This window comes from Ranitomeya imitator, chromosome 4 (assembly GCF_032444005.1).
Source record: "Ranitomeya imitator isolate aRanImi1 chromosome 4, aRanImi1.pri, whole genome shotgun sequence".
Taxonomy (NCBI): Eukaryota; Metazoa; Chordata; class Amphibia; order Anura; family Dendrobatidae; genus Ranitomeya; species Ranitomeya imitator.
The window spans coordinates 645,132,673-645,159,862 of NC_091285.1; the positions used below are offsets into that span (position 1 = coordinate 645,132,673).

Here is a 27,190-nt window from a genome sequence, read left to right on the forward strand (position 1 = left end):
ATTCACCGGTCTTAAAAGCGCATGGCCAGTATTCACCGGTCTTAAAGGCGCATGACCAGTATTCTCTGGTCTTAAAGGTGCATGACCAGTATTCTCTGGTCTTAAAGGTGCATGACCAGTATTCCCTGGTCTTAAAGGTGCACGGCCAGTATTCCCTGGTCTTAAAGGTGCACGACCAGTATTCCCTGGTCTTAAAGGTGCACGACCAGTATTCCCTGGTCTTAAAGGCGCACGACCAGTATTCTCTGGTCTTAAAGGCGCATGGCCAGTATTCCCCGATCTTAAAGGCGCATGACCAGTATTCCCCGGTCTTAAAGGTGCATGACCAGTATTCTCTGTTCTTAAAGGCGCGTGACCAGTATCCCCTGGTCTTAAAGGCGCTTGATCAGTCCGAGGAGCCCTCCGCCGCCGACCCCAGCTTTATCCTCTAGTTCCCCTCAGTGGACTTCTTCACTGACCAATCCATGGTTCTCTGACCAAGAGATTGAATCCCTCTGTGTACCCTCTGTGTTTGGAGTGCTCGCAGGACCAATATACATGGTCCCTATCCTACATGGGAGCCGTCGGCTAGCAGGGGCCGCAAGTATTCTAGAAACGTGCAGGCGTCTAGAAACATACAGGCATCTAGAAAACGGAAGTTTTTCGTTTCCTGCTCCCTCACCAATGATTTGATGACAACAAGGCTCTGAATATGGATTGGATATTGCCTGAGCTTGCCAGGGCTTCAGAGACTAAACTCCCTCGAGAGCATTTGCCATTCAATTCGGATAAGCGATTCACTGGACAGAAGCCTCTACGTGGGATGCCATTCCTGGCCTGTTTTTTAAGGGCGACGGGTCCTTTAAAGGGCACCGATCTCCCCACACCATCAACAGACGAGCACACGGAGTGTCGCCTCCATGTTTCCTCTTCTGCATCCAGGCCTAACGCCAGACAACCTCTCCTGTCCACCTGGAGACCTGTACTCTGTGGAACATATAGAGGCACCCTTTTTGGCGTACGAGCTCCCCCCTCTGCATCACCACTATTTAGTGGATGATGCAAGAAGGCGGACAATTCCTCTCCACTTCCCTGTTAAGAGGTTGATGGATCGAGGGTTCCTAATTTTTATCTCTGCACCGTGAAAAGAGGAGATGGCAAGAGACTATGACCTGCTGGATGCAGCCGCACATTCTGCCATGGGGCAGATTAACCGGGTATAATCTCCTGTGGTATACCTACCAGTATCCCTACCTGATGGGTCATCAATTAAAAATACCACGGACTGTCAGATAGCAAATCTGTTTCGTTCCGTCTTGCGGCTTCGGGTCCAGCGCTCTATCCTCCCTAGCGGCCGCAGGGATTGCTAGAGCAATGGTCTCCTGGCTGGAGACCTTAACTACCTTGATTCACACCAGCAACAACTGGCCAATCAAATCCTTTGAGCGGGAGACTGACAAAGGATTGTATAAGGATTGTCCAGCACAGTCTAGATTTAAGGGATCTTGGTTCCAAACAGGGGAACGAAAAGTAAGATCGACCCTGGACCTCAAACTTCTAACAACCTTTGACATGGTCCTCCTTCTTTGGATGGAGTTCCTCCGCTCAGCCATTACTTCAACAGAAAAAGGTGCAGTTTCCGGCATCCATCGACATTCGGGTTGCTTGCCCTCTGCAAAAATTCCTTCGCCTTTCCATTCGTCAGCAGCATTTTCAAGTCACAACCTTGTCCTTCGGCCTTGCTTCCGCACCCAGAGTGTTCGCTCGGGTCATGGCGGATGTCATGTTTCTCTTGCACTCTAGAGGCGTGCTCGTCCTGCCCTGTTTGGTCTGTCTAGCCGCCCTTCCAGGACTACGCTGAGTCGTCTATATCTCTTGCGATACCTTCTCTCCTGGGCTGGCAGCTACACTTAGACAAGTTCTCATTTCCAGCCCAGCAGATATCCTTTTTGAGGATGATCCTGCACACTTCTAGAAGGATGGTAATTCTTCCTCGAGACAAGGTCATGGCCCTTCAACAGGGACCTCGCGCAAGGAGAGTTCTGAGGACTTGATTACTCACCCGCTCATTTCATTCGATTTGCTAAGAGAGTTCTGAGGAAAAATGGTGACGACAATGGAAGCGGTTTCCTTCGCTCCGCTCGTTTTCAGCAAGTCAAACAGACTTTCAGACAATAGTCTCTGAGCTCCTTCTTCATCCAGGGCCTTTCTCCCGGTTCAATGGTTATTAGTAACTACCAATGCCAGTCTTCTTCTCCCCATCATTGTTCTGGAGATCCGAACGGTAGTCTTACGGCAGGCCCACTGCCTTCTGGCGGGTCACCCTATCCGAATTCAATTGGATAATGCCACGGCGGTGCCTTACGTCAGTCATCTAGCAGGTACCCACGGTCAGGCGCCATGACCGAGGTACCTCACTTTCTCTGATGGGCCGAAGTCTATTATTCGGTGATCTCTGCAGTATATATCCCAGAAGTAGAACTCTGAATGGCAAACAAATTCATCCGTCAGGGTTCCGCCTCAAGTCAGTGGGAACTTCTCCCCGAAGTCTTCCATCAGATCTGTCCTTACTGGAGCTCTCCAGTTGTAGGTGGGATGACATCCAGACTGAAGGCCAATGTACTTGAGTTCGTGGTTCGGCCTCGAGATCCAAGAGCCATCGCTCTCCATGCTCTGGTTCTGCCGTGGTACCAGTTTCCATAACTCCCCTTCCACTGCTTCCGAAAGCCTTTCGGAAGCAGAAAGGGGCCCCAGTGATCCTCAGAGATCCGCACTGAGCACGTCCGTTTTTTGTTTGCGGAGCTAGTATCTTCTCGCCTTATCGCAGCACAACTGCAAGTAGGGACTTTCTCACAGGGAGTTTTCACACGTAGTTCTTCCCTATCGCATACCGTTAGATCATTGGGACCTTATTATTCCTAGGAGCCTTACAGTAGGCTCCTTTTTCATCCGGGCAGACTTTACTATCAGGGAAAGTCATCCCTTTCTCCTCTGCGATATTCTCTCTCTGACGAGTCTTCGGAGCTAGCTTCTCTGCTCTTTCAGACTTTTTTCCCTTATTACCTTCGAGGCAAGGTTGTCCTCAGGTCATCTCCATCCCTTGTTACCAAGGTGGTACTGTATTACCACTGTTATGAGGGCTTAGTTCTTCCCTCATCTCTTTTGGCTCCAGTCCACAAAATGGAATAAGATCCCCCATATGCTGGACGAAGTGAGTGCTCTGAGTAGGTACGTCTTGAGGACGGCGTCCTTCTGAAGGTTGGACGTTTTATTTGGGCTTCCTGACGGTAGAGGAAGGCTTCCTGACATTTTCAGGAAGGGTTTAGCCGTTTCATCGACCATGATAACATGGTGAATTATTTTCACCATCCAGGAGTCCTTCCGTGCTAGATGTCAGCCTATCTCCCTGTCTATCAAGGGTCCTAGGCACCAGGCGTCAGCAAGGCACACCTGCAAGCTTGCGGATTCGTCCAGTCCGCATGCATTCTTGAAGCACTATAATTCCCACACTTCCACAGATGTGAGTCTGGGCAGGCGGACTCTGCAGGCCGCAGTGGCGCAGTTGTAAGTAGCGGTTACACAGGGCCTGATCTATTGTTGTCCCCACCCAGGGACTGCTTTGGGACGTCCCACGGTCTGTGTCCCCCAATGAGGCGAAGGAGAAATAGGGATTTTTGTGTACTCACCGTAAAATCCTTTTCTCCGAGCCATTCATTGGGGGACACAGCTCCCACCCTGTTATTAGCTTATGCTTGTTTTTTAGAATATGACATGCTATACGCTCATATATTGTTATTGATCTCCTACTGCTTTTGCACCGAACTGGTTAGCTGAGAGCCAGCAGGAGGGTGTATACTGCAGGGGAGGAGCTAACTTTTTTTTGTATCACTTAGTGTCAGCCTCCTATTGGCAGCAGCATACACCCACGGTCTGTGTCCCCCAATGAATGGCTCGGAGAAAAGGATTTTACGGTGAGTACACAAAAATCCCTATTTCACCCACATATTGGGTTTTGATGTACTCTGGCAGAAATTGCTTAACAAATTTTGGGGTCCATTTTCTCCTGTTACCCTTTAAAAAAGAAAAATTAAAAAATGGGTCTGAAGTAAAAAATTTTGTGAAAAAAGTAAAATGTTCATTTTGTCCTTCAACATTCCGTTAATTCCTGTGAAGCACCTGAAGGGTTAATAAACTTCTTGAATGTGGTGTTGAGCACCTTGAGGGGTGCAGTTTTTAGAATGGTGACACTTTTGGGTATTTGTCATAAAGGCCCCTCAAAGTCACTTCAAATGTGATGTGGTCCTTTTAAAAGAAAAAAAATCATTTTGTTGGAAAAGTGAGAAATCTCTGGTCAACTTTTAACCCTTATAACTTACTAACCAAAAAAAATTATATTTCATGAATTGTTCTCATGTAAAGTAGACCTGTGGGAAGTGTTAGTTATGTCAAATAGTTTCCAAATAGTTAATAATAAGTATAAGGGTATAAAAGTTTGAAAATTGTGAAATGTTCTAACTTTTTTTTCCCCAAACTTCTGATTTTTTTTTTTCTCACAAATAAACACAAGTCATATTGAACAAGTGGTACCACTGTCTTAAAGTACAATATGTCCCAAAAAAACATTCTCAAAATCAGGGTTAAAACACTGATTTTATTCAAGAAAATTACTTGGCATTCAGAAGGTTTGCAGTGAATGAAAAGATTTGTTTATTGGGTAATGTTTGTAATTAACGTTTCGGTCCTAGACTTGGACCTTCATCAGAACTGATTACCACCGGTGAAATGGAGAATGCTGCTGTTGCTGTGGCTCTGATGTATGCGGCATACAGAGTCCGATTCCTTAGCGATACACAAGGGCCACAGCAGCAGCAGCAGCGTCCTCCCTTTCACCGCTGGTAATCAGTTCTGATGAAGCAGGGGTGTTGTCACATTTTTCAGATTTACAATGTACAGGGGCAGTCTGAGTGATAACCTCCATGTATTGGGATAGTATAGAATTTTTCGGATCTGTTCCACGCAGGTATAGCAGTGTGTTCCCCTCTCTGAACATGGCCGTGAAGCGCAGGGAGCAGGCGCTGCAGGAATACAAGAGACTTCAGTTAAAAGTTGAGAAACACGAAGAAAAGGAAAGGACGGGGCAAGTGATAGCCAAACTGCACCAGGTGAGGGGTAGATGGTGGTGTCATGGCTGCTGTCCCAGTGTCACACCTCAGCAGTAATGGGTGACGTAGCGGCACTAGACAGGATTGTCATCTCTAACTTGTGGTTACAGTTTCTGTTTATGCCACTTCCTTCTCAAGCCTATTTCAGGCAGCCATTCCCCCCATCAGTGACTATAAATGTTCCCTAGAGAGTATGGCAGCATGTGACGGGTAGTGATCGTGGGCTTGGTGTCGGCCACCGGTCGCGGAGGGGAGGGCGCATTCTACCGGCTCTTTCTTCCTGTTTCAGCGCTGACCTTTGGCACAAAATGCTTTCTCCTTTCTCACATTTCTCTCAATTCTTGAACAGATACCACCCTGGCCGTTCACTGTATGCTGAATATGTGTTTAACCGCTGTTTACTACATACTTAAAGGGGTTTTCTCCCCATAAAGAAAAAGTAAATGTCATAAAATCTCTTAAGTCGGTTTCTTAAAGGGGTTGTCCACTACTAGGACAGCCCCTTCTTGAACTAAATGTTCGGCCCTGTTGAAATAATAAAAACAGGGAGATGGGATAAACCACCAAAGGGACAAACACAAGGTCATAAAAATATATAATGTTTATTAAATCCTTATTTTAAATACACACTGACAGGTCAAGACAGACAAGGGATAAAATTACATTTATATACTGAAAAAACACATCAGGGCGTGACGCACACCATGGGCAATTGTATCATGAAAATATTAGGGACCCAAAAACATTGGCCCTTAACACAGTGATATGGTGAAATAATGTATGATATTGACCATTAGTGAACAAAGACACCATGTCACATAAATGGTTATTACCTGGTAGATTTCTCCCTGAAAGCCCAGTGGTGCATCTGCCCTCCCCTGAAATAATAAAGCCTATACTCGTCTCCCGTGCTGGCGCCATTACAGCGATGTCGGCACTCGCGGTCCCGGGGCTGTGATGCGATGTTGTGACACATGGTGCCCAGCGTCCACTCAACGCTAGCGTCACTGTCCCCGCCCTCGTACAAACTGAACGTGAAGAGGAAGTTCGGGCTGCAGCTGAACTGACGTCTTCTTCATGTTCATATCGACATGAGGCGGGGACAGGGAGGATGACAGGAGGCGAGGACAGGGAGGATGACAGGAGGCGGAGACAGGGACGATGACAGGAGGCGGGGACAGGGACGATGACAGGAGGCCGGGACGATGACAGGAGGCCGGGACGATGACAGGAGGCCGGGACGATGACGGGAGGCGGGGACAGGGACGATGACGGGAGGCAGGGACAGGGACGATGACGGGAGGCGGGGACGATGACGAGAGGCGGGGACAGGGAGGATGACAGGAGGCGGAAACGATAACAGGATGACCAACGATTCCGGCGACCTATGGCTTTCACGGCTGCTAATTCTGAATACAGTCAAATCCCCAAATATAAGAGGATGTTCACACTTAGACAACTGTATTATTATTATATATGTATATAGCGCCATTAATTCCATGGTGCTGTACATGAGAAGGGGTTACGTACAGAGTTATAGATATCATTTACAGTAAACATATTTACAATGACAGACTGGTACAGAGGGGAGAGGACCCTGTCCTTGCGGACTACATTCTATGGCATTATTTTAGTTTGGTTATTTATGTTCTCTCTCCAAATGGATTTGTACAGATACATGGTGGAAAAAGTTCTGCAATGATTCTTATGTTTTTGATTTCACTACAAAAACTTGGCAATTTAACCCATGGTGTGTAGACTTTTTATATTCATGCTGGTTTTGAATGAGCCGATAGACAGCCATGGATGACGAGGTGTATAGGGTAATGTGCTCATTTAGAAAGAAAACACTAAAGTCCTTGCTATTCCGGTGCGATTTCGACACTTCGCATCTGAAAGTTTAGTTTTGTCTGATGCCAGACACTGCCATCTAGTGTTATGACGCTGAACTCCCTGAAGTCACCAGATTCCCATGGTGCTGTGATTGTGACCCACAGGCCCGGGAAGAGCTGCGCCCCATCCGGGAGGATTTTGAGGTGAAGAACCGCCAGCTGTTGGATGAGATGCCAAAGTTTTATAACAGTCGTATCGATTTCTTCAAGCCCAGCTTCCAGTCATTGATCAGAGCACAGGTATGAATGAGATCGGTTCTTCATCATTTCTACATTTTGTCTTTTTTTTTTTTTATTTCTCATTTTTGTAACGTGCGCACTTTTAAGTATTACTCCCAAAGGTGGCCTACTCATTAGATTACAATCAGCCGAACCTGTCGAGTTTTGGCTGACCATCGATTGTAGAAGGTTGTACCGACTCGTGGCGGATAGGGAGGGTAAAGAGTGATCAAGCGTGTTCAATGGCAGGTAGCTGCGGGTTTAGCACAGTGGAGAGGGGCAAAAAACACATATGAGTGATCGGCTAATCTAAGTAACCATATTTACATCTAAAGCGGAACTGCAGCAGATGACTATACTGTTACTGAAAACGATAAACGCTGCAAAGACCATGACCGATATTACCACTATACAGTGCCCATACAGTGGTGGTCCTGCAGAACATACAGTGGGGCAAAAAAGTATTTAGTCAGTCAGCAATAGTGCAAGTTCCACCACTTAAAAAGATGAGAGGCGTCTGTAATTTACATCATAGGTAGACCTCAACTATGGGAGACAAACTGAGAAAAAAAAATCCAGAAAATCACATTGTCTGTTTTTTTAACAATTTATTTGCATATTATGGTGGAAAATAAGTATTTGGTCAGAAACAAAATTTCATCTCAATACTTTGTAATATATCCTTTGTTGGCAATGACAGAGGTCAAACGTTTTCTGTAAGTCTTCACAAGGTTGCCACACACTGTTGTTGGTATGTTGGCCCATTCCTCCATGCAGATCTCCTCTAGAGCAGTGATGTTTTTGGCTTTTCGTTTGGCAACACGGACTTTCAACTCCCTGCAAAGGTTTTCTATAGGGTTGAGGTCTGGAGACTGGCTAGGCCACTCCAGGACCTTGAAATGCTTCTTACGAAGCCACTCCTTCGTTGCCCTGGCGGTGTGCTTTGGATCATTGTCATGTTGAAAGACCCAGCCACGTTTCATCTTCAATGCCCTTGCTGATGGAAGGAGGTTTGCACTCAAAATCTCACGATACATGGCCCCATTCATTCTTTCATGTACCCGGATCAGTCGTCCTGGCCCCTTTGCAGAGAAACAGCCCCAAAGCATGATGTTTCCACCACCATGCTTTACAGTAGGTATGGTGTTTGGAGGAAAAAGAATACTGAGTTGCATCCATCAAACACGACAAGTTGTGTTTCTACCAAACAGTTCCAGTTTGGTTTCATCAGACCATAGGATATTCTCCCAAAACTCCTCTGGATCATCCAAATGCTCTCTAGCAAACTTCAGATGGGCCCGGACATGTACTGGCTTAAGCAGTGGGACACGTCTGGCACTGCAGGATCTGAGTCCATGGTGGCGTAGTGTGTTACTTATGGTAGGCCTTGTTACATTGGTCCCAGCTCTCTGCAGTTCATTCACTAGGTCCCCCCGTGTGGTTCTGGGATTTTTGCTTACCGTTCTTGTGATCACTCTGACCCCACGGGGTGGGATTTTGCGTGGAGCCCCAGATCGAGGGAGATTATCAGTGGTCTTGTATGTCTTCCATTTTCTAATTATTGCTCCCACTGTTGATTTCTTCACTCCAAGCTGGTTGGCTATTGCAGATTCAGTCTTCCCAGCCTGGTGCAGGGCTACAATTTTGTTTCTGGTGTCCTTTGACAGCTCTTTTGTCTTCACCATAGTGGAGTTTGGAGTCAGACTGTTTGAGGGTGTGCACAGGTGTCTTTTTATACTGATAACAAGTTTAAACAGGTGCCATTACTACAGGTAATGAGTGGAGGAAAGAGGAGACTCTTAAAGAAGAAGTTACAGGTCTGTGAGAGCCAGAAATCTTGATTGTTTGTTTCTGACCAAATACTTATTTTCCACCATAATATGCAAAAAAAATGATAAAAAAACAGACAATGTGATTCTCTGGATTTTTTTTTCTCAGTTTGTCTCCCATAGTTGAGGTCTACCTATGATGTAAATTACAGATGCCTCTCATCTTTTTAAGTGGTGGAACTTGCACTATTGCTGACTGACTAAATACTTTTTTGCCCCACTGTATAAGAGATCACTGCACAGTTACAGATAATGACTTACCGCTGATGTTCTTTCTGATGGAATCGTTCACTTTTCCCGTCTTTTCCATCTGTCCCAGACCGACACAACTTCTTCCAGGCAAGACTCGTCTGCAGAGAATACAACAAAGACGCATTTCACTTTTCACATTTCCAGCCCCATCACCATCTATTCCCAACCTGCACAAACTCCTCATCCTGCCGATACCCAAATACTGAGCCGCTGCTGCCGTATGTGACCCTATTACTGCCCCTGATGCCCCAATACTGAGCCGCTGCTACCGTATGTGTCCGTATTACTGCACCTGATATCCCAATACTGAGCCGCTGCTGCCGTATGTGTCCCTATTACTGCACCTGATACCCCAATACTGAGCCGCTGCTGCCATATGTGTCCCTATTACTGCACCTGATACCCCAATACTGAGCCGCTGCTGCCATATGTGTCCCTATTACTGCACCTGATACCCCAATACTGAGCCGCTGCTGCCATATGTGACCCTATTACTGCACCAGATACCCCAATACTGAGCCGCTGCTGCCGTATGTGTCCCTATTACTGCACCTGATACCCCAATACTGAGCCGCTGCTGCCATATGTGTCCCTATTACTGCACCTGATACCCCAATACTGAGCCGCTGCTGCCATATGTGACCCTATTACTGCACCTGATACCCCAATACTGAGCCACTGCTGCCTTATGTGTCCCTATTACTGCACCTGATATCCCAATACTGAGCCTCTGCTGCCGTATGTCCCTATTACTGCCCCTGATATCCCAATACTGAGCCGCTGCTGCCGTATGTCCCTATTACTGCCCCTGATACCCCAATACTGAGCCGCTGCTGCCGTATGTGTCCCTATTACTACACCTGATATCCCAATACTGAGCTGCTGCTACCGTATGTGTCCCTATTACTACACCTGATATCCCAATACTGAGCTGCTGCCGTATGTCCCTATTACTGCCCCTGATACCCCAATACTGAGCCGCTGCTGCCGTATGTCCCTATTACTGCCCCTGATACCCCAATACTGAGCCGCTGCTGCCATATGTGTCCCTATTACTGCCCCTGATACCCCAATACTGAGCCGCTGCTGCCGTATGTGTCCCTATTACTACACCTGATATCCCAATACTGAGCTGCTGCTACCGTATGTGTCCCTATTACTGCACCTGATATCCCAATACTGAGCCGCTGCTACCGTATGTGTCCCTATTACTGCCCCTGATATCCCAATACTGAACCGCTGCTACCGTATGTGTCCCTATTAATGCCCCTGATATCCCAATACTGAACCACTGCTGCCGTATGTGTCCCTATTACTGCTCCCGATACCCCAATACTGAGCCGCTGCTGCCGTATGTGTCCTTATTACTGCACCTGATACCCCAATACTGAGCCGCTGCTGCCATGTGTCCCTATTACTGCACCTGATACCCCAATACTTAGCCTCTGCTGCCGTATGTGTCCCTATTACTGCCCCTGATACCCCAATACTGAGCCGCTGCTGCCGTATGTGACCCTATTACTGCCCCTGATACCCCAATACTGAGCCTCTGCTGCCGTATGTGACCCTATTACTGCCCCTGATACCCCAATACTGAGCCTCTGCTGCCGTATGTGTCCCTATTACTGCCCCTGATACCCCAATACTTAGCCTCTGCTGCCGTATGTGACCCTATTACTGCCCCTGATACCCCAATACTTAGCCTCTGCTGCCGTATGTGACCCTATTACTGCCCCTGATACCCCAATACTGAGCCTCTGCTGCCGTATGTGTCCCTATTACTGCCCCTGATACCCCAATACTGAGCCGCTGCAGCCGTATGTGACCCTATTACTGCCCCTGATACGTCAGCAGCGGCTCAGTATTGGGGTATCAGGGGCAGTAATAGGGTCACATACGGCTGTAGCGGCTCAGTATTGGGGTATGTGTCCCTATTACTACCCCTGATACCCCAATACTGAGCTGCTGCTGCTGCTGTATGTGTCCCTATTACTGCACCTGATACCCCAATACTGAGCCGCTGCTGCCGTATGTGTCCTTATTACTGCACCTCCTGTGTGGTTCAATAACGGCTCCTCTTTCTGCCCCACATAATAATTCTCACCACTGTGCCCCTTACATGTTGAAACTCCCTTTTGGGCCTTCCAAGATGGTAAAATTGGTCCCTAGAAAATATTAATTCCTTCTGTGAGTATTCTAAAAAGTAATAATGCCACACTTTGCCTCCCAGAAAGTAATAATTCTTCCTTTAACAGTTACAATACCCCGAGTTCCCCTATAATGTATCTTAAGTGCCCACTTTACATTTAAAGTTGCCCTCTGATTGCCCCTAAAAACTAATAAACTAATAATATTCCCTTAGTGCTTCCTTAGCAATTAATAACGCTTTGAGTGCTTCAGCAAAAGTAATAATGGCCCCTCAGTCCACATACAGTAATAATGGTCCCTGAGACCCCCACATACAGTAATAATGGTCCCTGAGACCCCCACATACAGTAATAATGGTCCCTGAGACCCCCACATACAATAGTAATGGCCACTGATCCTCCTTCACGTACAGTATTAATGGCCACTTATTCCCCCCACGTACAATAATGGGCCGAGGCCCGCTACATGCAGTAATGATGGTCTCTGAGCGCACCCCTCCCCCCCCCCCCCCCCCCACGTACAGTAATAATGCACCAGAAAATTGAAGAAAATACATACAGTATATGTACAAACTCTCCTTACCCCGAGTTCAGCTAGCACTTTGAGTGGCCCGATGTTGGAGGAGCAGTGCGGTGACGTCATCAGGCCACATGTATGGGGACTCTGACGTCCTGTGCATTTTGTGGGCCACAGGCCTACAGAACAGAGAGTGACGGAGCAGGGAGACCATGGCTCCCTGCTCCACCACAGAGATTACCTGTATTGGTTTGCTATACATACCGATACTGATAAGCGTGGTCGTTGCTTCAGGTGGGTCCGCCTGTGATTGTGCCCGGGGTGACCACCACCTGTGCCCCCCACTGATATCTACGCTACTGGGCGTGTTGGATCCTTTTTCTATTGCAGAGGAACGTTATGGCCACGGCTTATTTCCATTCTACTGGCCGCCATGGGAAGTTGTTTGGCCGGCTTTCTTCTAATCCAGCTCATGTCCTCTCTCCCCAGGTGGTGTACTACACCGAGATGTCTCGGGTGTTTGGAGAGCTGGCTCTGCAGGTGGATGAAGTGCCGCTGTCAGACGCCGACAGAGAGAAGGAAAACGAGGCAAAACTAGCCGAGCTGCGCGCCTTATCCATCGTGGCCGATGACTGATGGCAGATGGCACCTAAGGGCCGAGGCTAGGGTTACACAGAACATCAGGGGATGTCTGCACCACTGCATCCAGAATAGGACAGACTGGAGCCTGCACTACTGATTACCCTGTCCTCAAGTACCCCCCATGGCTTCCCGCTTGGACCCTCTAATTGCTTGATAAAAGCACGCGGGGCATCCTGGACAGAATTCTCTATAAGGTGCTTTTGTAAAAAATCATCGTCAGACATTCTCACATTTTAGCCTTCCGTCGGCCGAGTTCTTTTCTTTTTTTTTCTTTTCCGGCTGCACATAATATGGTCCGTTCTTCCCGCTATATAACTAGTCTCCTAGAAAGCTATAACTGGTGCGCTAACGTCACGCCTGCATTGTCCATTACTGTTTGCTCACGCTTACATGGGTGAACCGAAGCACCATGTTATTTCTCAGATGCCACTCTGGTTGCTTCAATACATTTGGACCCTGCAGGAAATAATTATCACTAGGCGACAGGCATTTTAGGCCTTGAGAGGTGGTAAACTCACCCCTACTACACATTTTGTCATGTTCCATCCATTCTTAAAAGCGTCTTGTTATAGGGGCATATATAACCACTTGCAGGGAAGAAAAAATGTATTTCACATGTAAAAGTTTGGGCACCCCTGGTCAAAATTACTGTTATTGTGAAGTTCAGCAAGTTGGAAGATGAAATGATCTCTTACAGGACTAAAGTTAAAGATGACACATTTCCTTTGTATTTTAGGCAAAAATAACACAAAACAAAAACATTTTCATCTTTTATATTTTAAAAATTACAAAAAGGAAAATGGGCCAATTCAAAGTTTTGGGCATCCTGCATGGTTAGTACCTGGTAGAACGCCCGTTTTTTGCAAGTATCACAGCTTGTAAATGCTTTTTGTAGCCAGACAAGAGTCTTTCAATTCTTGTTTGAGGGATTTTTCTTCGATTCTTCCTTTGAAAACTCTTCTCATTCTGTGATATTCCTTAGTGTTCGTCTTGCGTCCTCTGCAATTTAGAAATCTAGCCTCAGGTTTACAATGATCTTCAGATCAGGGGACTGTGAGGGCCATTGTAAAACCTTCAACTTGCGCCTTTTGGAGGTCGTCTTTTGTGGATTCTGATGTGTTTAGAATCATTATCCATTTGTAGAAGCCATCCTCTTTTTAACTTCAGCTTTTTATTTTACAGATGTTATGTTTCCATCAATAATTTGTTGAAATATCATTGAATCCATTCTTCCCTCTACCCGTGAAATGCTCCCCGTGCCATTGGCTGTACACAACCCCGAAACTTGATTGATCCACCTCCATGCGAGATGTTCTTTTCCTGAAATTCTGTTCCCTTTTTTCTCCTCACATACCAATGATCATTGTGGGCAAAGAGTTCTATTTTAACCTTGTCGGTCCACAGGACTTGTTTCCAAAATGCATCAGACTTGTTTAGATGTTCTTTTTCATACTACTGATGTTGAATTTTATGGTGAGGACGCAAGAGAGGTTTTCTTCTGATGAAGGCCATATTGGTGCAGCTGTCTCTGAATAGTAGTGATGCACCACAATTCCAGAGTCTGCTTAATCTTACTGATTGTCTTTTGCAGTGAAGCGGGAGTTCTGATTTGCCTCTCTATCAATCCTACGAGCTGCTCTAAAGGTACCTTCACACATAACGATTTCGTTAACGATATCGTTGCAACGTCACGCGATCTCGTTATGTATGACCCCGACCAACGATCAGGCCCCTGATGGGAGATCGTTGGTCGTTGGGGAATGATCAGGACCTTTTTTTGGTCGCTGATCACCCGCTGTCATCGCTGGATCGGCGTGTGTGACGCCGATCCAGCGATGTGTTCACAGTAAGTATGTAGTGTAGTAAGTATGTAGTGTTTTTTTTTTTTTTTTTACTTTTACAATGGTAACCAGGGTAAATATCGGGTTACTAAGCGTGGCCCTGCGCTTAGTAACCCGATGTTTACCCTGGTTACACCGGGACCTCGGCATCGTTGGTCGCTGGAGAGCTGTCTGTGTGACAGCTCCCCAGCGACCACACAACGACTTACCAACGATCACGGCCAGGTCGTATCGCTGGTCGTGATCATTGGTAAGTCGTTTAGTGTAACGGTACCTTAAATGAAATTTTGCTTGGTCTACCAGACCTTATCTTCACCTCCACTGTTCTGTTATCTGCCATTTCTTAATTACATTTCGAACTGAGGAAAGGGCAACTTCAAAACACTTTGCTACTGTATCTTCTTATAGCCTTCTCTTGCTTTGTGGGCCTGCACCATTTTCAGAGTGCTAGGCATCTGCTTAGAAGACCCCATAGCTGCTGTTTTTTGGCACAAGGTTAGAGGAGGCTGGGTTTTTATGAAGCTTGGAAATCTGCATCACCTGGCCTTTCCCAACTATGACCCTGAACAAGCCGTAACCCTAACAGGCTAATTAAGGTCTGAAACCTTGGTCAAAGTTATCTGAGCACACAAAGCTCCAAGGGTGCCCAAACATTTGCATCGGCCCATTTTCCTTTTTGTCATTTAAAAAATATGACAAAAATGTCATATAATATAATGTGTCATCTTTAACTTTAGGCCTTTTAGAGATCTTGTTATCTTCAACTTGCTTAAGTGTTCACAATAACCGTAATTTTAATCAGGGGTGCCTAAACTTTTACATGCCACTGTACATATTCACTCCACCGACGCTCGCACCATGATAGGTGGTCACTGTAAGATCTTTTTCTTAGGGTGATGACATGTCTTCGCTGCAGACAATCACTTGCCTTAGTGGTGATGCTTGTATATGTGACTTGAGGCCACTGATTGGCTGCAGCGGTCACATCTCTTTAGATTGCAAACCCCAACATGACAGCAGGAAATTGCTGGATAGATACATCCATTTATCCACCAGATAGTTGTAGATTCTGTCTCATCTTGTTAAATGGGTAAAATTGCACAGAGCTGGGAAAAAAACGAGCGACTGCAACTTGCCCCTTAGTATAAGTCTTCTCTGTTCTCAAGACCTGAGAGGTTTTTAATTCTAGTTCACTACTCTTTGTCGAGGACCCTGCAGTCTAGAAGCAGTCGCTGGATCCGTCCAGCCTCGGGGTCTCTGTTCTTCTCTGATGCTGCACAGTTGCAGCGCGCACAGTTTGGAGCAGTGGTCGCTGGTCTGTGCTGTCAATCTTCAGGAGCACACCGCAAGCAGGAAGGTAGGGGAGCAGTGCGCTCCGAAAGAAAGAAGCAAGGTGATAAAATCCCTTTTTCAGTTGGCGGCAAGCAGAAGTTCACACAAACAAAAGGAAATTAAAAAGTTGAATCTTTTAGTTCAGATGTTCCAGATCATTGGGTTTGTAAGATTCTGCTACGCTCTGTGAGTGTACAGAGTGACCCATATACTCGTATATGCTACCTCGCCTTCCGGTCCATTTCCTAAAGTTATATATATGTATGCAGTCATTCATCACTCTCCGTCCATTATCACCACCCAGTATCTATGCTAACGCTGCACTGGGATATTCTCCTCTGTCGCCCTCCTGTGGACACTGCAGAAACTTTCATAAAATACGATCGTTTTAACTTTTTAAGGTAAAAAGAAAAAAAAAAAGTCCAACTACAATAATAAAAATGACCTTGTAGATACACACATGTAGCAGAGCTCGTAATTTTATACAGCTGATCATCCGTGGGTACAGCTATTTATTTATCACATCTGCACAGTCATTCCGTCATGTGAAAAAATTCCGTTCAGCAATTTCATTTTTAAAACTGGAAGATGCCGGAAACCAGGAATAAAATCTGGTTCCTCTAAAATGCTCCAATAAAGGGATTGTTTGAGATTAGTATAAAGGGTCTGCAGAACAGCGCCACTTCTGTACATAGGCCGTGGCTGGTATTACATGGGAGTCCCATGCAAGTGCAAGGGATAAAACTGCAATGCCAGACACAGCCCATGGACAAGGATGGTGCTTTTTTTTTTTTTTTTTTTTTTTTTTGGGGTGGGGGGAGATGAGCCTTTTTATTTTTCTCAAGCGATCCCTTTTATATTGGCAGCGGTCCTCTGCACAGCTATTATTTTGGTCAGCCATTTGACAGGGGACAGAGCTCAGACGCTGCTGACAGGCTGGGACTTCTGGTGCAGACGCTCCTTGGTAACATTACTGATTACGCCCTGCGCTGTCTGCATTGTGGACTGGGCTCTGTTCTCACGATATTTGCCACATAGACTGTTACTTGGCTCCATCACATAGGAGTCTGCAGGCGGCTGACACCAGAGATTGTAGCAGAAGCTGATTACGGTATGTGGAGATCCAGTATGGGCGATCCTTGGGATTCGGGCTCAGGGCTTATTCTCCACTAATGCACGTATAGTTATTTTATTCTATGTCTTAATCTGTACACTGAAATACTGTCTTTTAATACCGTGCGCCTGAGCCTTATAAGTCTCTATTTTAATAAAAATACCAAAATATGTTTTACTTTTGACTCTCTTTATGACCCAAGTTCTGTATCAGTATTTGCAAGGAATCTGCCATCAGGTTTTTGATAAGTTATCTGACATCATCATGATGTAGGGATAGGGACCCTGATTCCAGCAATGTATCACTTACTGAGCTTCTTGTTATAGTTTAATTAAAATCCCTGTTTTCTCTGCTCTGGATCTAGCAGTGCTCTGAATGCTGAGCTTTGTATAACCCCGTCCATGCCACTGATTGGCAGCCTTCTGAGTGTGGGCGGGGTTACACAGGGCAGGAGGACTTCCAGGCACCAGACACCCAGTCCTGTAGTGATAATCTCCTGCTATCAAAACGCTGGTTTTTATTAAAACTGCAACATGTAGCCCACTAAGTGACACATCCCGGGAATCAGGGTCTCTACCCCTACATCTTGCTGCTCTCAGATCACATAGCAAAAACTTGACAGATTTCCCCTTAAATGCACTTGGTTACCAACATTGGTCTTGGCCATGGGGACGGACAGCTCTGAATACCCTGCATGTCCAAGTAGAGGGCGTACTGGGGTAACAGTGGGATCCATCGGGACAAAACTGGTCATCTAAAGATTAGCAAATGCTATCTGAGAAATCTCCTTGTCAGATGGAAGGATCGGGATGTGATGTCGGCTCTTTTCTGGAAGGTTTGTGTTCAGTATTGGTAGAGAAAAACATCCCCCATATGGATATTCATTTATAAGACCTATAGAAAACCCAAAAAAACACCAAACACCGTGTACCAAGGATGCTTCATCTTTTATATAAAAGCATCAAGACTAACGTAACACGCACTCACGCTACGCCAGTCTTAATGGAGTACAAAGCGTTGAATCATCGAGAGAGCCTCCGGGGTGAAATAGCTGCGATGAATCCGCCTTTTTGTACATCATTTATATTTTATTATAGATAGACACTTTTGGGGGCATTTTTTTAACTTCGATATATGCATTTGTCGCTAAAAAAAAAAAATATGCAGTATATATCTTTTTTTTGCCATTTGCTTTCATGAAAAATGTTCTTCATTTGGTTTCTACAGCCTCTATGTATCAAAGTACATTGCAGGCTGGAGAATACTTTACCAGTGAATTCCAACTCCTGGAGATGATTCCATACAATAAGTAGGATCTTTATTATATATACATTAGTGTATTAAAAGCATGTACTAAAATAGATGCAAAAGAGCAGAAATCGGTCTTGGGCAACACGTTTCTGACCGTTCTGGTCCTTAGGCATAGCCCATTGTTTACAGAAGTGAAGAAGCAGATACACACACGTCTTGGAGGGCAAGATCTTACCTTCCTAGGTGTATGTGCATTTTCTAAAACGTAGGCTATGAGTAAGGAGCATAACGGTCCAAAACGCGTCGGCCTATGGTGGTTATCTCCAGCCTTTGGGGTTTTTTTGGCAGGTTTTTAATGTATTTTTGATTTAAAAGCCCCATTTATTTTAGGTTATTGTGCGCTGACGTTCCGGTAGGACTTATAAGAGGATGCGCCCGATCTGGGTGAGCCGTGGTCTCATACTTTGTCCCTGACTAGTCTGGAGATCTCCTTGGTCTTCTTGGTGTTCGGTCAGTGGTGCCTCTTGTTAATGGTGTTGCAGCCTCTGTGGCATAAAGAAAACCTTTCACTTGTCTGAAATATGTCATTGTTTTTCTTCCTGGTGTGGTTGTCGTTGCTCTGAATTTGTCATTGTTCCTGAGACATGGCCTCCTCTTCCTTTATAAGTAAAAGTAGTCTCGTTAGTCACCTCGGTTTGGTCCTCAAGAAAATGTCCACAGAGAAGATTTGAGGACCACAATGGCTGTTGGTTACATGTAAGATGTGGGCGGCCATATCTCGGGACTAGAGCGGCGCAGATTCGGGACAACAAGGAAGATCCTCTTTAAAGAAAGCCCATTCATTGTAATAATGTCAATGTAATGCTTTGCTTCTCCTGTGGGGGGTGCTGCAATGATAGCTGCCTGGAGAAAAGGGATGGACACATTGGATACTCATTCCTGGCCGCCACTGTCTGGAACCGCAAGACTGGATGTTGCATATGGGGATGGAAGCAGGTAGTGCGCAGGGTCATGTGATGACCTTCGGTCGGAGACGCACTTGTTCCTCAGTTGCGCAATATTTGACTGACACTGCAGTTTGGCAAGCCAACCGTAGCACTTTAGTAATAGTGGACCTTCCACACCGAAGAGTGACCCTACAAAAAAAAAAAACAGCCCTGCTCCCAGCATGGTAGTTTCTACAGGTGCTTCTCACAAAATTAGAATAACATCAAAAAGTTCACTTATTTCAGTTCTTCAATACAAAAAGTGAAACTCATATTATATAGTCATTACAAACAGAGTGATCTATTTCACGTGTTTATTTCTGTTACTGTTGATGATTATGGCTTACAGCCAATAAAAACACAAAAATCATTATCTCAGTAAATTAGAATAATTAACAAAAAACACCTGCAAAGGCTTCCTACGCGTTTAAAAAGGTCCCTTAGTCTGTCTCAGTAGGCTCCACAATCATGGGGAAGACTGCTGACCTGACAGATGCCCAGAAGGCAGTCATTGACACACTCCACAAGGAGGGTAAGCCACAAAAGGTCATTGCTAAAGAAACTGGTTGTTCACACAGTGCTGTATCCAAGCATATTAATGGAAAGTTGAGTGGAAGGAAAAAGTTTGGTAGAGAAAGGTGCACAAGCAACCAGGATAACCGCAGCCTTGAAAGGATTAAGAAAAGGCCATTCAAAAATTTGGGGGAGATTCACAAGGAGTGGACTGCTGCTGGAGTCATTGCTTCACCACACACAGACGTATCCAGGACATGGGCTACAAGTGTCACATTCCTTGTGTCAGGCCACTCATGACCAATAGACAACACCAGAAGCGTCTTACCTGGGCCAAGGAGAAAAAGGTCCGGACTGTTGCTCAGTTGTCCAAGGTGTTGTTTTCAGATGAAAGTACATTTTGCATTTCATTTGGAAATCAAGGTCCCAGAGTCTGGAGGAAGAGTGGAGAGGCCACAATCCAAGCTGCTGGAGGTCTAGTGTGAAGTTTCCACAATCAGTGATGGTTTGGGGAGCCATGTCATCTGCTGGTGTAGGCCCACTGTGTTTTATCAACACCAAAGTCAACGCAGCCGTCTACCAGGAAATTTTAGAGCACTTCATGCTTCCCTCTGCTGATAAGCTTTTTGGAGATGGAAGTTTCATTTTCCAGCAGAACTTGGCACCTGTCCACACTGCCAAAAATACCAACACCTGGTTTACAATCACCAGTATCACTGTGCTTGATTGGCCAGAAAACTCGCCTGACCTTAACCCTACAGAGAATCTATGGAGTATTGTCAAGAGGAAGATGAGACACCAGACTCAACAATGTAGATGAGCTGCAGGCTGCTATCAAAGCAACCTGGGCTTCCATAACCCCTCAGCAGTGCCACAGGCTGATCGCCTCCATGCCACACCGCATTGATGCAGTAATTGATGCTAAAGGAGCTCCGACCAAGTATTGAGTGAATTTACTGAACATACATTTCAGTAGGACAACATTTTGGATTTTAAAATAATTTTTCAAGCTGGAGTTATAAAGTATTCTAATTTACTGAGATAATGACTTTTGGGTTTTCATTGGCTGTAAGCCATAATCATCAACATTAGCAGAAATAAATACATGAAATAGATCACTGTCTGTAATTACTGTATATAATATGAGTTTCACTTTGTGTATTGAAGAACTGAAAAATTAACTTTTTGATATTCTAATTTTGTGAGAAACACTGGTAAGATAGGTTTTCTCATGAAATGTAAATAGTATTTTCTTTTCTGTGTAGAATGTGTCTCTCTAAGCTCTTATAAAAAAAAATTGAGAGGAAGTTGCATGATCCTAAGGAACCTAATTCCTCTAAATCTGTTTAGTTTTGAGGACAACGATGTCTTGTAGATGGGGAAACTACATAGTATTTATACATCTTCAGCTGAAGGTGAAAATGACCATCAGTGCTTCCCAGTGGAAGATACATGGAGGAACACCGACATACACAGTACCTATACTCAAAAAAAAAGCATCTTGCTCCTTATCAGAAGGGAAAAACAACTGATAGGTCATATATTTCTAGTGGGCATAAATGTAAGTACCCCTTTGATGAAGAACTTTGTGAAATGTGGGAAAAACAGGCAATAATTAATATTGCAGACTTCCAAACTATATAAGATATCAGGGCTTCCCCTCGATGACTTAATAGCTGTGTACAAATATCTCAAGGGCTGTCACATTGCAGAGGGATCATCTTTATTCTCATTTGCACATGGAAACACGAGAAGGAATGAAACTGAAAGGGAGAAGATATAGATTAGATATTAGAAAGAACTTTTTGACAGTGAGGGTGATCAATGAGTGGAACAGGCTGCCACGAGAGGTGGTGAGTTCTCCTTCAATGGAAGTCTTCATACAGAGGCTGGGCAGACATCTGTCTGGGATGATTTAGTGAATCCTGCATTGAGCAGGGGGTTGGACACGATGACCCAGGAGGTCCCTTCCAACTCTACCATTCTACGATTCTATGACTTGGGTACATCTAAAGATTCCTTTTTTTTTTTTTTTCAAAAATCTGTGGCTTCTGCTTTTAAACCTAAAAATACAGTTACGTGTGGCCAGGTCCCTTTTGTGCGATTAGGTCAGATGAAGGGCCAGATCCAAAACAAATGACTCCGAGAACAGTTATTGTCTACTTTGCCCACTATTGAGAACAAGGCACGTTATTTAGCCCATACCTCCATTGAGGCAGTCAGATTAAATGTCTGGGAGTTTGTGCCTTATCTAATTCTGCAAGACTGCTTCTGGCTAAAAAATTATAAGGGACACTTTCCATCTTAGACCCACTAACTCTCCATCTCATGCCAGGGAGTTTCCCAATTTGGGGTCTATGCTAGATGACTTATTAGAAAAGGCAGCAGGTAGGAAGAGTTTCTGACCCCTCCCCATACTTCCCGTTTATAAGAAACCCTTTAGATCCCATAGGATTCCCTCTCGGGAAGGTGCTAGGAAAAAAGGGAAGGAGTTGTATAATAGATAGAGGGGACAGTTATTCCTTTTTAATAGCTTTCATTCTTACCATTCATAGAAAGCCAAGCTACAGTGACACAAGAAGCCATGTGTGATCTTTTAACTTTAGGCCTTTTAGAGATCATTTCATCAACTTGCTTAAGCCCTTGAACACATACGCCGTGCAAGAACAAAGCATGTCGGATCTCCCCCTTTTGATGTGGGTTCCAGCACGGAGCCCGCAACTTTCTGGCACATGTCAGCTGATTTCAACAGCTCACATGTGCCACTAACAGCCGCTGGTGGAGGGATTCAGATCCAAGGTGGTGTTTTTTGTTCTGCGGCTAGGGATTGTCTAGTCTGTACAGAGACCAGTAGGGTGTGGATTGTGACTTTTGCCTGTAATAGGTCTTCCTTACGCCTTTTACCCGTGTGTGTCACATTCACAACAGTAGATGGGGGTATAACATCAAGATCGGCATATAGGACAATTCTGTCTTCTCGTCCAAATCTCCATGATGCACCATATCTTTCCTAATGTACTGAGCCAATGGCTCCACAGCTAGTGCAAATAAACAGGGGCGATAGCGGAGAACCCTGGCGGGTGACCCCTCATGGTTTAAAATCGGGAGAGTGCTGATCATTAACAAGTATATTACCTCTTGGGGCTTTTATAGATTAGGGTAATCCACTTACATAGTCTTGCGGAGTTTCGGTCTGCGTCCGGATTTTATTAAGTATCTCCATTCTACAGAGTCAAAGGCTTTGGCTGCATCAAGTTAAACCAAGGCTCAATTTTTGTTTCCGATTACTCCAATCTGAGTAATTATCTGCATTCATCATGTATTGTCTGAGGTCTTTTATATGACATGAAGACCGACTGATCTGAGTGTATTACATCATGGATAATTTTATTAAATTGATTCGCCAATATTATGGTCAATATCTTATAGTCAACGTTAAGTAGTGATATGGGTCTGTATGGTCCACCGTCTAATGGTTTTTATCTGCCTTCAGATGTACTACTATAGTAGCGTCATACATTGAGTCAGAGAGAGACCCTGAATTAAAAGCATTTCGGAACATATCCCGAAGAGATTCACACAGACATTTTGCATATTTAGAATAGACCTCTATTGGGATATCATCTGGCCGGGTGCTTTGCCTTTAGCCGAATCTGCAGTTGCCTTCTCTACTTCTGGAAGGATAATATCGGAGTCTAGCCATTGTCTGTCCTCTGCTGATAATGTGGGGAATGTTATATGGGATTCATCTTAGAAGATGGTTATAGCACAGATATGTTTTTTATGAAAGGTGTAGCATGGGTACAGTCTAAAGTCCGGTTCTGCCAAATCGTAGGTAATTCAGAGACAAAATGTGCTATTCAAGGTTTTATGTCCCACCCTTCATCTATCTTAGCTGATTAGATTCAACAGGGGTATGCTACCAATTAGGTGGTTATAACATAGCCCTAAGTGTGTGGGAATAATCACGCTGTTAAATGAGAATAGAAGGAGAGTAACGGAAGGATGTAACACATCATTTCGAATAAGAAATAGTCAGGTAACCACTGGCACAAATGTGGCCCATGTCCTGTAGAGTTCAGCCAAGAAATCCAGAAATAGAAAGATTGAAGCATTTTCACAGCGGATTTCCCTTTTTCTTCTGGCAACATGTAGGGTGAGATCCCCCGGTCCTTTCAGTTGAGCATTCTAGCCGGTAATAGTCTGGGAGCCGCTGCCGGAGGAGGCTTTCTGGTTGGGACACAATGTTCTCTTTCCACCATGAAGGCCGAAGAGAAGTTTGCATCGGGGAACATTCCTTTGAATCACTTCGCAATGAAATCTGCCGGGTTTGGGCCCTATGATTTTTGTGCTAATCCACTTATAATGCTAATCCACTTATTCTGATATTGATACGACAGAGCCTCTTCTTAAAATCGTCACATTTCTTGATGCCATAGGTCTACTTCTTTTCTAGATTTTCAAGTCGCTGTTTTATTGGGTTGACATGTCTTCTAAGGTGAAGATGCGCATTTCCGCTTCTTTGACCCGTTTTCTCATTATTATTTTTTAGATAGTAGACTCCAATCCACTTTAACATCATCTATTTTCCCCATGAGACAAGTTTCGCAAGCATTCAATAGCGGAGAGCAGTTGCTCGGACACCTAGCGTAAAGTAGATCCTGGCTTCAGGATCCTTTGCGGGGGATATAATGGGGCTATTCTTTTTTTGGGATCACCGTCTCTGGCAGACTCCTTTTTAGTATAGTGGCGGCTGATGTCTGTGAGATACGGCTCATGGGGTCTTTTTTGGGCAGTGTTCTTGAAAGGTAGGAATTTTTGGCTGTGTATTACCGGGATTTTGAGTCCAGGAAACTGTATAGTATTCACTAGGATTGAGCGAAACTGATCGGACAAATTCAAAAATCGCCGACTTTCGGCAAAGTCAGGTTTCATGAAACCCGACCCGATCTTAGTGTGGGATCGGCCATGAGGTCGGCGATCTGCACGCAAAAGTTGCGTTTTGTATGACGCTTTCAGCGCCATTTTTCAGCCAATGAAGGAGGACGCAGAGTGTGGGCAGCGTGATGACATAGGTCTCGGTCCCCACCATCTTAGAGAAGGGCATGGCAGTGATTGGCTTGCTTTCTGCGGCGTCACAGGGGCTATAAATGGGCATGCACGCCGGTCGCCATCTTACTTCTGCCAATCTTAGCATAGGGAGAGGTTGCTGCAGCTTCATCAGAAGAAGGGATATAGTTAGGGAGGGAAGATTAACCCCCAAACTGCTTGTGCTGTAGCGATTTCCACTGTCCAACACCACTATCTGTTTGCAGGGACAGTGGAGTTTTTTTTTGTGCATCAGCTCTGTAGCTTATTAGGCTGCCTTATAAGGCTCCCTGATAGCTGCATTGCTGTTTGTACGCCGCTGTGCAAACCAACTGCTTTTTTAAAAGCAAAAATCCTGTTGCTCCTTTCTGCACAGCTATCTTGTTTATTTGTCCACACTTTTGTGTGCAGCAGTCTTTTTTTATTGCTGCCATACTTTTCCTGAGATCATTGTAGGGAGATTGAAATTGTACTACAGTCTTTGTATTTTTTCATATATCTTCCAGCCACTTTCTGCCACTTACATTGTGTTGTTTTATGCACTGGGCCTGAGTTTTGGTTGTCTCCCCCCAAAAAAGTGAGATTCAAATCCTCACAAAGTGGATAAACTGCAGTCCTGTTTGTCGTATGTCAGCCAGCCACTTTCTGCCACTTAGATTGCGTTGTTATATACACTGGGCCTGAGTTTTGTTGCAGTCTCTCTAAAAAAAAAAAGAGAGATTTAAATTCTCAACAAGTTTATATACACCTTCTACCTTGTTTTACAGTACCATATAACGGTGGTTATTTTGGTTAGATTTTCCAAAAAATGAGGAAGTCTGGTGGAAGAGGCCGTGGGCGGTGGTTGTGAGCTGGTACTGATGGTGGTGGTGGTGCATCTGGTGTTAGTGGCAAAAGCACAATAGCACCTAAGGCTGGAGGTGTTGAGCCAGTGTCATCGTCTGGCTACACAAGGCCTCAAAGGCTCCCTTATCTGGGAGTAGGAAAACAACTTTTAAAGCCGGAGCAGCGGGAAAAAGTTTTGGCTTTCCTTGCTGACTCAGCCTCTAGCTTTTTCGCCTCCTCTTCAGAAAGTTCCAAATATAAAAGCAGCTAGTCGTCAGTGGATGCTCCCGGTCAGGAACAAGACGTTTCCTTGTGTCCTTCACCCAAACCAAAAGTGAAGGATGCGTCAGGCGACACTACAGGTTACTCCATGGAGCTCTTTACACATACCATGCCTGGGTTAGAAAGGGAAATTGTTAACTGCCCATTACAAGATGAATCGGACATGGAGTGCACTGATGCACAGCCACAGCTAGATTATTATGCTGTTCCATTGACCCTGCTGAGACTATGGTGCCCCGTCCCTATTAACTGTGTCTGTCACTCATTACAGTTGTCCTCCACTGAACAAAGCAATGCCGCCTGTTTAGTCCTGTTACCAATTTTGAACTGCATTTAGCCTACTTTATTATTTGGGCCTATATCTGTGTTTCCTCCTCATCCTGCCCATTGGCCAGCCACTGCTAGATGAGTCTGCTGGTACATTGACCCAGAGCACTACATTCCCCTTGCACTCTACACAGCCAGAATCTGACCCTGCTGAAAGTCAGGTTCCCTTTCCCGCATACTATACCACCTTACACGGGGGAAAAGCGGAAGGTGCAGATGAAAGTGCAGGTTCCTTCATCAGGTGGGGGGGGCATACTCGTTGGAGACATCACTGGCACAGGGCCCCTCATAGTACGCAAAAGTGTCTCTGCCAGTGGGAGGCGCCACCCGCCGTCAAACACCGCCGTACTATGAGGGGCCCTGTGCCAGTGCCAACGAGTGGGCCCCCCCTGCTTGCTCTGGATCACAGCACTTGCAAAGTTCCTCTCCCTGCTCCACCGCCGTGACGTATTCCGCATTTCCTGGGCCCACGAAAATCTTGAGCCATGCCTACCCCCCACAACTTTAGCCAAATGACCCCCAATTTTCAATGCCTAACTATTATTATAAAGTAAATTAAGATTGACAAGCTTAAGTAATAAGAATTGATGTTTTGTGCCGCACAAGAGGTTGGTACACAAAATGAGAATGCTTGGTCTGGGGGAAAATGTGTGTAAATGGGTTAGTAACTGGCTTAGTGATAGAAAGCAGAGGGTGGTTATAAATGGTATAGTCTCTAACTGGGTCGCTGTGACCAGTGGGGTACCGCAGGGGTCAGTATTGGGACCTGTTCTCTTCAACATATTCATTAATGGTAGAAGGTTTACACAGTAAAATATCGATATTTGCAGATGATACAAAACTATGTAAAGCAGTTAATACAAGAGAAGATAGTATTCTGCTACAGATGGATCTGGATAAGTTGGAAACTTGGGCTGAAAGGTGGCAGATGAGGTTTAACAATGATAAATGTAAGGTTATACACATGGGAAGAAGGAATCAATATCCCCATT

General features: G+C 45.1%; 1 protein-coding gene across 1 annotated transcript in view; it reads left to right on the forward strand.

Annotated features, from left to right (window-relative positions):
• BIN3 (bridging integrator 3) overlaps positions 1 to 16,271 on the forward strand; it is a 68,018-nt gene extending 51,747 nt beyond the window's left edge. The window contains exons 7-9 of the mRNA XM_069766958.1: positions 5,000 to 5,141; positions 7,139 to 7,273; positions 12,487 to 16,271. Of these exons, the coding sequence (XP_069623059.1) occupies positions 5,000 to 5,141; positions 7,139 to 7,273; positions 12,487 to 12,633 (424 nt within the window). The 3' untranslated portion in view covers positions 12,634 to 16,271. The remainder of the gene's footprint in view (positions 1 to 4,999; positions 5,142 to 7,138; positions 7,274 to 12,486) is intronic.
• Positions 16,272 to 27,190: the final 10,919 nt, after the last annotated feature.